This window comes from Lolium rigidum, chromosome 6, assembly GCF_022539505.1.
Source record: "Lolium rigidum isolate FL_2022 chromosome 6, APGP_CSIRO_Lrig_0.1, whole genome shotgun sequence".
Classification (NCBI taxonomy): Eukaryota; Viridiplantae; Streptophyta; class Magnoliopsida; order Poales; family Poaceae; genus Lolium; species Lolium rigidum.
In genome coordinates, this window is record NC_061513.1 from 204854102 (window position 1) to 204866822 (window position 12721).

Below are 12721 nucleotides of genomic sequence, written 5' to 3' on the forward strand. Positions count from 1 at the left end.
TCTGGGTTTCTTGGCGGAAGCCTCGCCGCTGCCTCCAGCGTCGGAGCCGGAGACTTTGGCGCGGGAACGCTTTGTAGGTCGAGGAGCAGCCTTTCGAGGTGCTTGTTCCTCTTCCTCTTCAGGGTCCTCCGGATCCTCTTCCGCCGAGTCACCGCTAACGGGAACTCGGAGTATGGCGCGCAGGTTTTCCTCCGCCAAAGAGTCAAGCTGCGAAAAGAGTGAGCAGAACAAGTTAAACACTTAGAAAATTGTGAGAGGATAAAGGAATGCGAAGGTATAAGCGCTTACCGGAGGACATTTATCGTGTGTGTTGATATCCTTGACCAGTTCCGGGACCTGTTGGCCTCTAGCAATCTTCACCAACGTTTTGAACCTCCTCTTGAGGGAGTCAGCCGGAAGATCGTGGCGGGTGACTCGGAGGAGATCGTCAGCCCCAGTGTACGCGCACATCAGACGTGCGTTGTAGCGCAAAGGTTGGATCCTCCGCGTGAACCAGCTGAGGGTGAGCTGGGCTCCGGTTAGTCCATCATGAACTAGCCAGGAAATCCTCCGCGCGGCCTTCTCCAATATGGGCGTCTGGGCAAGTGTGGGGATGAAGCTCCAGCTCGCCAATTCTTCCGGAGGCGTGTTGCTGAAGGGCGGGAGTCCGTCGTGGACGCTTGGAACTGGCGCGTTCTTCACATAAAACCATCCGGCGTTCCAATACCGGACGGATTCGTGGGAGTCGTGAGGAGGATACATCCGACCGGAGCGAAGCATGAACGTCATACTTCCGCAGTTTAGCATAACCTTGTCTTTCGTCTCCTTCTTCACGCGGAAAAAGAATTGCCATAGTTTGATGTCGGGTCGAATTCCGAGATGCCCTTCGCAAAGAGTTGCGAAGTTTGAGAGCAGAAGGTAGGAGTTGGGGCAGATGTTGTGGGGCTGAAGCCCATACGTGTCGAGGACGGAAAGGAAGAATTCCGAACAGGGGGGCGATAGTCCGCGCTCGACCCACGCCTTTGTCATGACACGTTCATCCGCATCGGGCTTGGGAACGTCGGAGTCGCGCGTGAAACTCCAATGTTCGGAGATCATGCCTTCATTTTGGAGTTCCCGGAGCTCCGCGTCTGTTGTCTCGCAGGGCCACCATTGACCCCGCACCCCTTCACGGCTCCGGGCCTTGGAAGCTTTTTTGTTTTCCACCTCTTGTACCTTGGCTGCCATTCTAGCTTGGCCTTGTAGCTCCTCTTCGAGCTCCTGGGCTGTTGGGATCCGGCCTAATAAAGTACTGGAAGAGGCGGAGAATGGTTGAGCAAGCCTAACGTCGGAAACATATGGTGGTAGGTACGCAATGGGATCCGGGCAAATCGGTTCCACGGCACTGGGATCCGGGTTACTCGGAGAACTACCAGTACTGTGAGGAGAACCGTGAGGCATGCTTCCGGCTGCACCCATGCGAGCTAAGTTGAGTAACCGGAAAATCTATACTACAGCTACTTCTTCTTCTACAAGTCCGGTGCACGTACCGGCAATGGCGCGACGGTCCGGCGAAGTTCCGGCGAAGTAGAGGTCGACAAACTGGCGGCTTCGAGCCTCCGTTGACCACGAATCGGCGGCGGAGTTGATTTCTTGGTCAACCGTGGCGATCTTGGTTGGAGGAGAGGCTTGAGGCGGTGGTGCGTGAAGCTCCCGCGCGGAGGGCTCGCCGGAGTTGAGATCTGTCGGGCGGCGCGAGGAAGAAGATGAAGTGGTGAGGTGCGGTGAAAGAATGAAGAGTTACCGAGCCGCGGGGTATTTATAGGCCACGCGCGGAGATTCGGGATTCGGATCCGACGGTGGAAACGGAACGGTCGCGCCGTTGGATGGATGACACGCGTCTTAGGTCAAGTGCGGTAAAACGACGTGGAGGTAACTTAACCATGCGCTCCCGAAATTTCCGGCTAAAGATTTGCATCTGCGAAAATTTAGCGCGGAAAAAAGGAGGTTGTGCGCGGGAAAAACGGAATCTCCGTTGCGATACCTAATCTGAAGACGAAGGAGTTCCGAGTGAATGAACCCGGAATCAAGTAGAAGTTTTTGAAGCTCTTCAAGATTCTCTTCGGATCCGAGCTGAATGAAGCCGGAGGAATGATGAATCTCGGAGAACTTCGGGGGCTACTGTTGTGGGTATACTTTATGGGTATATCAACGGCATGGCCTAGATCCGGCAAGCCCGGGTGGCCCATAGATGGTGGTGAGGCATGTGGCCCATCGGGCGGCCCAGTTGCTGTAGATCCTGAAGGATGAAGTCCAGCCCGAGAACAGGAAGCCGGATCTCTACCGACCTACGAAGGAGGCCGGATCCGTGACGGCCCATGAAGTATCCGGATCCAGCACATACTTGGAGGAAGGCGGATCCTTGACGTACACGGCAAGACATTGTACCGTAGTTAGGCAACTTGTATTCCGGCTAGGACTCTCCATGTAAACCCTAGATCCGTGCGCCTTTATAAGCCGGATCCCGGGAGCCCTAGAGGCACAACCACAACTCATTGTAACAACGCGAAAGCACCCAGATAATTCCAGACAAGCAGCAGTAGGCCCTGTCATCGTGCAGGTGTTCCGAAGCTGGGTAACTCGCGTACCACCGTCCCGTGTGCACTCCGCCCTATGGCCCCTATTTCTTCTCCCCCTCGTGAGGATCCCTCCTCGGAGGTACCATCGATTAGGCAACGACAACATCCATGTTAGAGTCAATTAATATGAACCGGAGGGAGTATTGTTTTTTACTGAAAATTCCTGTAGTGTTGATAAAAAAAAAGGAACCATACTATAGAGGCCAAGAGTAACCAGGCGAACTAACAAGCAAACAAAATACACAAAATCCAATCCAAAGAAACAAACTGGCAATTACATTTTACTAATCAAAGCTAAAGCAGTAAGCAAAGCACACATGCAACCGTATGATCCCGGTAATTGTAAACCGGTGCGGTAGCATGAGTATCGCTACTTTCGGCAAAGAGGAGCTGCATGAGGCATCACGCTCTACCTGCTCCATGGAACCACCTCAAATACCGTGTTGTCCGTTTATACAAAACCCTACTTGATCTATATAACCCCCTGAGACAGTCCCATGTGATGTGCATCCTCTGTAATTCTAGGAGATCTGGCATTGCGTTGCTCTAGGCTCTAGCCAGGGAAAGCCATTGTCCCGATCAATCGGAGATGGATCGTGTGGTAGCTGCCGTAGTTGCCCTGGTGCTGGTGGTGTGCTTGCGGCTGCCGGCGGTCGCCCACGGGCAGTTGCAGGTGGGGTTCTACAACACGAGCTGCCCCAACGCGGAGTCGCTGGTCCAGCAGGCCGTCGCGAGCGCCTTCGCCAACGACTCCGGCATCGCCGCCGGCCTCATCCGCCTCCATTTCCATGACTGCTTTGTCAGGGTACGTCGTTCTGCACAACTGGTCGATTCTTTGTTCCTTGATTTACGTCTCCATTCCAAAGATTTTTTCCCTAGCAAACGTAGCTGCAAAGATGAATTTACTTGCCTCAAACTGAAATCAGTACGCGCTGTCAATTGTGACGGGAACGATGCCCTCTCCCTGGGCTCGGTTGCGTGTTATATATGAGTATGGAACAGCCCCATACGTGGCATTACAGAGGGGTATAATACCGGTTAGAGTACTACTCTATACCGGTATTATACGGTGGTATTACATAGCCTAACATCCCCCCTTAATCTTAACCACGGGAGAGGTTAAGATTACGCTTAAATTCATTTAACTCCTTAACAGCTAAGGTTTTGGTAAAACCATCAGCAACCTGATCCTTGGTGGAAATGAACCTGATGTCGAGACGCTTGGCAGTCACACGTTCTCGAACAAAATGATAATCGATCTCAATGTGTTTGGTGCGAGCATGAAAGATGGGATTAGCGAGACAGGTAAGTGGCGCCAAGATTGTCACACCACAAACAGGGACGTATAGCAAGAGACACACCCAATTCTCGAATAAGTGCCTCAACCCAAATCATTTCAGCTGTAGCATTTGCGACTGCTTTATATTCTGCTTCAGTGCTAGAGCGAGAGACTGTAGCTTGTTTACGAGCACTCCATGAAATCAGATTTGGACCAAAAAAGACTGCAAAACCACCAGTGGAGCGTCTATCATCAAGACATCCTGCCCAGTCAGCATCTGAAAAGGCACTGAGGAGCGTAGAAGTGGATGGCTGAAACGTAAGTCCAACATGCAAAGTACCTTGAACATAGCGTAATATGCGCTTAACTGCTGTCCAATGATCAGTAGTGGGAGCATGTAAAAACTGACAGACCTTATTAACGGAGAAGGATAAGTCAGGACGTGTAAGCGTCAAATACTGCAGAGCACCAACAACACTGCGATAATTTTTGGTATCTTCAGGGCCAAGTGGAGAACCATCATATAGACTGAGCTTGTCTGTAGTAGACAGAGGCGTGGGACAGGTAGAACACCGTGTCAGACCCACTTTGGCAATTAAATCAGTAGCATACTTTCCTTGAGATAATATAAGATCACCATGACGCCGGCTGACTTCAAGACCAAGAAAGTAGTGAAGCTCACCAAGGTCCTTAATGGCAAAATGAACAGTCAATTTTCGAAGAAGACATTGAGTAGCAGTATCACTTGAACTGGCAACAATGATATCATCAACATATATAAGGATGAACATGGTAAGGCCGGCTTTGTTAAATAGGAAAAGAGATGTGTCACCCTTGGATGGAAGAAACCCCAATTCTTGAAGTTTAGAACTTAACCGAGAATACCATGCACGAGGTGCTTGCTTTAGTCCATAGAGGGATTTAGTAAGTTTGCAAACGTGATGCGGAAAGCGAGGATCTTCAAAACCAGGTGGTTGTTTCATATAAACCTCTTCCTCCAGAACACCATGTAAGAACGCGTTCTTGACATCCAGCTGCCGAAGACTCATACCTTTGGATACAGACAAAGCAAGCACAAGACGAATAGTTGCAGCTTTAACAACAGGACTGAAGGTGTCTTCATAATCAATACCATACCGTTGTTTAAATCCCTTTGCGACTAGACGAGCCTTATATCGGTCAATAGTGCCATCAGCCCGCTTCTTAATGCGATAAACCCATTTGCGAGTCAATGAGATTCTTGTTTGGAGTGGAGGGAACTAAGTGCCAAGTGTTGTTTTCCATAAGTGCATCATATTCTTCTTTCATAGCATTCTTCCAAGTTTGATTAGAAAGAGCTTCAGAAAAATTGCGAGGTTCACCTGTAGATGTAAGAAGGCCATACCGTACAGTGCCATCAGTATAGACTTTGGGTGTTTTTATACCTCGCTGTCCACGAGTCCGAAGCGGAGAAAGCGGAGTGGAGGCAGCACCGGCAGTAGAAACTGCAGGCACAGAAGATCCCACCGGGTCACCGTGTGCCGATGTAGAGGATCCAGGGACATCATCAGTACCAGATGAGGAAGATTCGGTCGGGGCCTGCACGGAGCTGGCAGCGCATGCAGGGAGCCTGGCGGGCTGTCGGATGCAGGGGAGCCTGGCGGGCTGTCGGCCACTGAGGAGACGCCAGGTGACGTGGCCGGCGCAGTGTGGCCGGGGGCAGCGCGGGACGGAGGCGTCCGATCCAAGGACGATGTGGAGAATGAGTGCTCAGGAGTTTGCAGCGAATCGTCCTCAGAGTCCGTGCTGGCGTTTTCTGCATGAGAATCTTGCATAAAATCATGGTGTGGTGCATCATGTGCAATATTTGGAGCATCATTTTGGACACCGATTTGAGCAGCAGCTTCAGTAACTTGTGGAGCATTAGTAACAGGAACAAGAGGTGCAAATGGCAATGTATCATTAGTATGCTCCCCCTCATGATTGGTCGGTGTAGGTGTGTTAGGAGGTAGAAGCAAGATTTCAGCTCGTAGTCTAGCACCAGCATTAGGCCGAAGAGAGGCAAATGGAAAAAGATGTTCATCAAAGATGACATCGCGGGATATGTAAACGCGGCCGGTGGAGGTATCAAGACATTTTACTCCTTTATGCATAGGACTATACCCTAAGAAAACACACTTCTTGGAACGGAAAGCCAGCTTATGTTTGTTGTAAGGACGGAGATTGGGCCAACATGCACAACCAAAAGTGCGCAAGGACTCATAGTTAGGAGTAACATTGAGCAACTTTTCAGCAGGAGAAGCAAGATTGAGCACTTTGGTGGGTAAAAGGTTGATAAGGAAGGTGGCGATTAAAAATGCTTCATCCCAAAATTTCAATGGCATGGATGCATGAGCAAGGAGAGATAGCCCAACCTCAACAATATGACGATGTTTGCGCTCAGCAGAACCATTTTGTTGATGAGCATGTGGACATGAGACATGATGAGTGATCCCTATTTTCTGAAAGAAACCATGGAGTTTTTCATATTCACCACCCCAATCAGTTTGCATAGTGATTATTTTAGTACCAAATTTGCGTTCAACGAGTTGTTGGAAATTGAGGAAGACTTGGTACACATCACTGCGTTTCTTAAGCAAATAAATCCAAGTAAACTTGCTATAGTCATCAATAAAGCTTACATAATACTGGTGTTTGCCAACAGAGGCTGGAGCAGGACCCCATACATCAGAGAACACTTGTTCCAAAGGAACAGTGGATACACTAGTGGAAGTGGGGTAGGGAAGTTGGTGACTCTTCCCTTGTTGGCAAGGATCACACACATAAGGATTTATTTACAGCGAATACTCGAGTTTATTTCTTCTAAGAACTTGTTGAACTATAAAAGATGACGGATGTCCTAGACGACGATGCCATGTTGAAGAAGACGGCTTGTTGGTGAGGAAGGCATGCTTGGAAGACCCAGCGGCAATGGGCACAAGAGGGTATAAGCCGCCATGACATGGACCTTTAAACAGGATTTGCTTGGTGGCCCGATCCTTGATCAAAAAGAAAAATGGGTGAAATTCAACAAAGGCATCATTATCGAGAGCAATTTTGTGTGTAGAGAGCAAATTTTTAGAAGCACTAGGAACATGAAGAATGTTTTTAAGATGCAAGGAACTATGAGGGGTATGCAATACTGAATGACCAACATGCTCAATTTTCATACTGCACCACTAGCATTGTTGACTTGATCACGGCCTTGATAGTTGTCTCGAGTGTGAAGCTTGTTGAGCTGCCCAGTTATATGATCAGTAGCGCCGCTGTCCATATACCAGTTGGTATCAACCCCATAGGCACCCTTCTCACGAGAGCGAGAGTCATCTTCATCATCACTGTCACGGTCAGAATAGCGCCACCAGCACTGATTAGCAGGGTGGCCATGTTTCTTGCAAATCTGACACTCGGTGTCAACATAGGGGGTGGGGGTCCGACCACGGCCACGGCCACCCTTGGGAGCACCACGATCATCCCGGCGGTACCTCCCTCCATCATCACGGCGCTGCTCACGACGACCGTCACGGCGCCCATCATCACGGTAATACCGCCCACCATCATCACGGCGCTGCGTGTCACGGCCGTCACGACGATAGCCATCATCGCGGCGATAGTCCTGCCGCCCGTCCCGATCACGACGAGGCTGATCACGGTAGTCCTGGTGACCATGAGGTGCAGGACCACGACGAGCTGCGGCATTGGCAGAAGTCTCAAAGGCAGTGGGTATGGTGCTTGTTCTCCTTCAACATAATCCGACGCTGATCAAAAGCCTGGAGCTGGGAACACATGTCATTGAGAGTAGTAGTGGGAACCGCATTGATAGACGAAACAAGAGAAGTATAGTCGCCATCAAGGCCAGCTAAGATATATCCTTTGAGCTCATCATCATCAACCTTCTTACCAATGGCAGCAAGCTCGGAGGCAAATCCTTTCATCAAGGTAATGAACTGAGACGCTGTTTTGTCAAGTTTCTTTGTATTGGCCAGTGAACTACGCAGCATATTCACACGGTAACGAGACTGTGATTGAAACAGATCTTCAATAGTTTTCCATACCTCATGTGCATGCTCAAGGCCAAGAACTTGAGCGAGGATGTCGCAGGTTGAGGGACTTCATGAGGAAGCCGAGCACGGTCACGGTCACGGGCAAGCCAAGCACCATAGAGTGGATTGGGGATTGTGATCGGTTTGTTGTCCTTGTCTTCAGCTTCAATGGTGCGGGGCGGGCGGGATCGGAACCATCCAGGAGTCCCATCACTTGTGCGCCACGGAGAGCCGGGAGCACTTGAGCCTTCCAAAAGAGGTGGTTGTCGCGGGAGAGTTTCTCCTGCGGAGGCGATCCAAGCGCGGATGCAAGGGATGCCATGGTGGACATGGTGGAGGACGAAGCCATCTGAGCGCGGCGACGGATCGGAGAGATCGGCGCGAGAGGGTTTTGTTGATGTCGAGGGCGGCGGCGGATCGGATCGATCGGCGGCAGCAGGGTTTTCGTGATGTCAAGGGCGGCGGCGGATCAGATTGATCGGCGGCAGCAGATTTGTAGGGTTTGTCTTGGAAAAAATTTCTGGTGACGGCGGCGAGGAGCACCGCGGCCTGGGTTTTGTCGTGGTTGTTGTTGGGTCGTTGTTTGTTTGAGCACGGCGATCGCCGGCGGTGTTTAGGGTTTTGGTTTTTCGGAGCTGGGTGTCGTAGAGGAAGATCGCTCTGATACCATGTCAATTGTGACGGGAACGATGCCCTCTCCCTGGGCTCGGTTGCGTGTTATATATGAGTATGGAACAGCCCCATACGTGGCATTACAGAGGGGTATAATACCGGTTAGAGTACTACTCTATACCGGTATTATACGGTGGTATTACATAGCCTAACACGCGCTAGTGTGGTACCAGTTACAAGCGTGTATGTGCATGCGTATAAAGTCATGTTTCGTGTTAGCTGGAAACTTGGAAATAGAAGGGTGAAAGCAAGGCATCCCTTGTTGCCCCTCTCCCCACGAGTCTAACAAAGCAACAGCTAAAATAAAAACTGAAAAAAATTAAAAGTCGATCGTGGAACAAGGCTGCACGTATACTGTTATTCCTCCTGAATATATAGATTTGAGATTTTGGATGGTCACCACATCACGTAGTCACGTGGGTGAGAGACAGCCATACAGATGCACTACAATGCGCTAAAAAGAGAACTATGCAATGCACATCATCACATGTGAATCGAGATAGATGTCACGATAGAGAGCAGATGTCACTTTCAAATATCTTCTCACTAGATAGATTTACATCGAAAGTCTAAATAGGTCACCCCCGCTAACGCTATACACTTTTAACTGAATAATAGCCTGCCAAATCACGCTAAAACGCTAAATTAGGCCAAACAATAGCGATATTTTTTGCTTAAATATTTCAAGATTTAAATTTAAAAGTTGGACATTTTTATGTAGTATGCACTTACGCACTACTTTAATCACTACAATCATCATGGTTGTTCAGTAGATTTTGTATCATTAAATTATAAAATTTATTGTCATATTATGATATGAATATACGCCTAATTTTTCTAGAGTTTTTTTTTATAGAAAAAAACGCTAAATAGCTTAGTGTCGCTATAGCTTTGATATAGCTTCTTAGCTGCTAGAAAACGCGCCATTTTAAACTTTGTTTACATCATGGTTATGCACATGAAAATTAGGCACACGTGGCGTGTGTAGTTGAACATATTTTTCCCGTCTTACATACGATGAATTACACATATAAATTGACTAAAAACTAGCCGTGTCCTTCAAATATCGCCCACCGGTATATCATGCCAGTGCTGCTACAGTCTGTGATGTATCGTAAAAATCACAATAAGAAAAACTGAGAAGATAAAATCACAAAAGTGAATCTTGGTTGGGTATTGTTTTTTCACGTCTGGTGCCACGGTGAGTCGCATTTTATTTGTTCACAATGGGAGCATCGTCCAGCCTATGCATTGAAGCCCTGCGCATAGCCCTTGACGGTGAGTGACTCGCATATCAAACTGCAAATTAACTGAGCTGACTATTCGCGTTTACTCTGCTCGTTCAGGGCTGCGACGCCTCCGTGCTGCTGGTGTCCGCCAACGGCACGGCTGAGCGCGACGCGCCGCCGAACAAGCCCAGCCTCCGGGGCTTCGAGGTGATCGACGCCGCCAAGGCCGCCGTGGAGAAGAGCTGCGCGCGCACCGTGTCCTGCGCCGACATCGTGGCGTTCGCCGCCCGTGACAGCATCAACCTCACCGGCCAGGCCTCGTACCAGGTCCCCTCGGGCCGGCGCGACGGCAACGTCTCCCTCGACCAGGACGCCCGCGACAACCTGCCACCGCCCACGTTCACCGCGCAGCAGCTTGTGGACCGCTTCGCCAACAAGACCCTCACCGCCGAGGAGATGGTCATCCTCTCCGGCGCCCACACCGTCGGCCGCTCCTTCTGCTCCTCCTTTCTCCCCCGCATCTGGAACAACACCACCGCCATCGTACGCTCCTCCTCTCCGATTCGCATTACGCACACGCAAGCATTTTTCTGTCCATGACCATGAGACCTAAGTGCCGCCGTGCGTACCGTGTGCGTGCAGGTGGACGCGGGGCTGAGCCCGGCGTACGCGACGCTGCTGCAGACGCTGTGCCCGTCGACCCCGAACGCGAACACGACGACGGCGATCGACCCGAGCACGCCCGCCGTGCTGGACAACAACTACTACAAGCTCCTGTCCCTCAACCTGGGCCTCTTCTTCTCCGACAACCAGCTGCGGACCAACGCCACGCTCAACACGTCCGTGAACAGCTTCTCAGCGAACGAGACGCTCTGGAAGGAGAAGTTCGTCGCCGCCATGGTGAAGATGGGGAACATCGAGGTGCTCACGGGCACCCAGGGCCAGATCCGGCTCAACTGCAGCGTCGTCAACAACGGGTCGACCTCGGTGTCGGCCCGGGGGATTGAGATGGCGCACCTCTACCCGGGATCCACCGCCTCCATCGATAATATCGCGACGAGCTGATGACATACTTAAGTTTTCATATCAGGACCACGTGACTGTGCACCGCTGGAAGAACATTAGTAAGTTTTTTTTTTTTGAACAAGGAACATTAGTAAGTTAGGCGAAGATTGCTACGTATGCGTTTCATGTTTGTATGTCCGTGCGGTGCATGCATGAGGCCTGTGCGTGTGGTTCTTTTGATGGTGGCGATCGAGGGTACGTGTGCTTCTGTTGTTTGCAAACGTGAATAAAACGAAGGTTTTATTTTTCTTCTTCCTCCAGCCTTTTGCTCGCAAGCGACGAAAGGTGACTGCTGACCTTTGCTTGAGTTGGTAGAGCCATCGAGCTTGGAGGGATATATAGCTAGGACGTCCAGTTTCATCAGACCCACGGTACCATAAAATCACGTGTTTGTGAATGGTTCGTCCCCTTCGATGCTACTTTTTCTTTAAGAAATGGGTCACTAGTTATCACCAAAATTTTGGCCCTGCCACCGTAAATCGGTGAATTGGATGGATGCCACTAATTTTATGACCATGTTGTTTCTAAGACATTGGATGGATGGCTACCATTTGGTCCGGCTAATTTGCCGTCGGTTTGTCTCGTTTTCTTTCATGTGGGTTTAACCGTGCTTCAACATTTTGGTTCGTTTTCTTACATATAGGTCCCACCTCGCACTGCCATTGCGACCGTTGAACTTACTAGAGGGCCCCACCACATCAACACAAAGATGGTTGGTGTCCTAGGTTCAAGGAGTCGAGGGCCCATTTTTGTGTCATTCCCATTTTTATCTCTCGGTACTCTCCTCCTCGCGTCACCATTGTTTTGTCGCCCACCGCAATGCACTCTCCAAGCTAGACTTTAGCTTATTGTCCATCACCACGGATGCCTCGCCGCTGTCATGCCCTCTCTCCTTAACCATGTTATCTTCTCGGTCGTGGTCTAACTGCTGGAAACGGAGCTTGCATCCTCCGGTTGTCCCCGGCACGCCTCAAACTTTCGATGTGAACCGGATGTGTGCGCGGAGATGATCCCCTGCATGTACGAAGATTGTGTGGGTGAATATGACGCGGAGCCAGAGGTCACATGAAACAAATCTCTGCAGCCCTGGAGCCCTGTGAATGAGCCATTTGTCTTCACTGAAAGTTAAGAATTGAAATTCCATCTCCGATATTTTTATTACTTTAATTAGCAATTCAGATCCTAGTAGTAATCGCAAGGAATGTGTTGGGGTAACCCTGGGTGTTTGCTGCATCCCTTTTTTTAATGAAAGTTTGGCACGGGTGTCGAACAAAACCAAAAACCGGATGAGGATGAGGATACTGAGGATGAGGAAATAGGTTACAATATGATGATGATGAAGAAGACAGGCCAATCATACTCTTTAGCTAGGAGAACAAAATAGCTTATGGTACTATATCGTCGAAATGAGTGGCCAAACAAGACTAAGGGTGCATTACAAGGAAACTAAACGTGTCAATGGAGACTACATGCATCCGCAATAGGGGTACCCATTTTAGGTTACAATATTCTCTTTTGTATTTGTTTGCATGGTCTATCTTCTTCAATGTGGTATAGTTTATTGGGTTATTAAGTCATTTTCCAAAGTAAACATGGCGTACACGAAGAAACACAATTGCCCTAATACTGTTTTAAGTGAGAAAATAAGACTTTCTTCAACCAAGTGGATTGCTACTACTATACTTTATTGGGTGAGGACAGATCAATCAATTGGACCTCCTGAATTGAGAGCAAAGCTTAGTGATAGGTTCAATGTGGTAACTCCTTATCTTAGAATTTTTCATGGAAATGAGATGGCTTTGGACCTGATTAAGGGTA

At 49.4% G+C, this 12721-nt stretch overlaps 1 protein-coding gene and 1 non-coding gene across 2 annotated transcripts; one reads left to right on the forward strand and one right to left on the reverse strand.

Annotated features, from left to right (window-relative positions):
* Positions 1–3186: 3186 nt before the first annotated feature.
* LOC124663695 (peroxidase 1-like) lies at positions 3187–11119 on the forward strand. Its single transcript, XM_047201371.1, has 3 exons — positions 3187–3402; positions 9956–10381; positions 10481–11119. The coding sequence occupies exons 1-3, from the start codon at positions 3187–3189 to the stop codon at positions 10901–10903; spliced, it is 1065 nt and encodes a 354-aa protein (XP_047057327.1). The 3' UTR covers positions 10904–11119.
* On the reverse strand, positions 7655–7790 carry LOC124668794. Its single transcript, XR_006991876.1, has one exon. It is a non-coding gene; the product is annotated as a small nucleolar RNA Z247 (small nucleolar RNA).
* Positions 11120–12721: the final 1602 nt, after the last annotated feature.

Bases quoted from the DNA above. Each gene is read 5' to 3' on its own strand.
- LOC124663695 (XM_047201371.1), top strand. From the start codon at position 3,187: ATGGATCGTGTGGTAGCTGCCGTAGTTGCCCTGGTGCTGGTGGTGTGC. The intron at 3,403-9,955 runs GTACGTCGTTCT...CTGCTCGTTCAG, and splicing joins TCCATGACTGCTTTGTCAGG to GGCTGCGACGCCTCCGTGCT. The intron at 10,382-10,480 runs GTACGCTCCTCC...GTGTGCGTGCAG, and splicing joins GGAACAACACCACCGCCATC to GTGGACGCGGGGCTGAGCCC.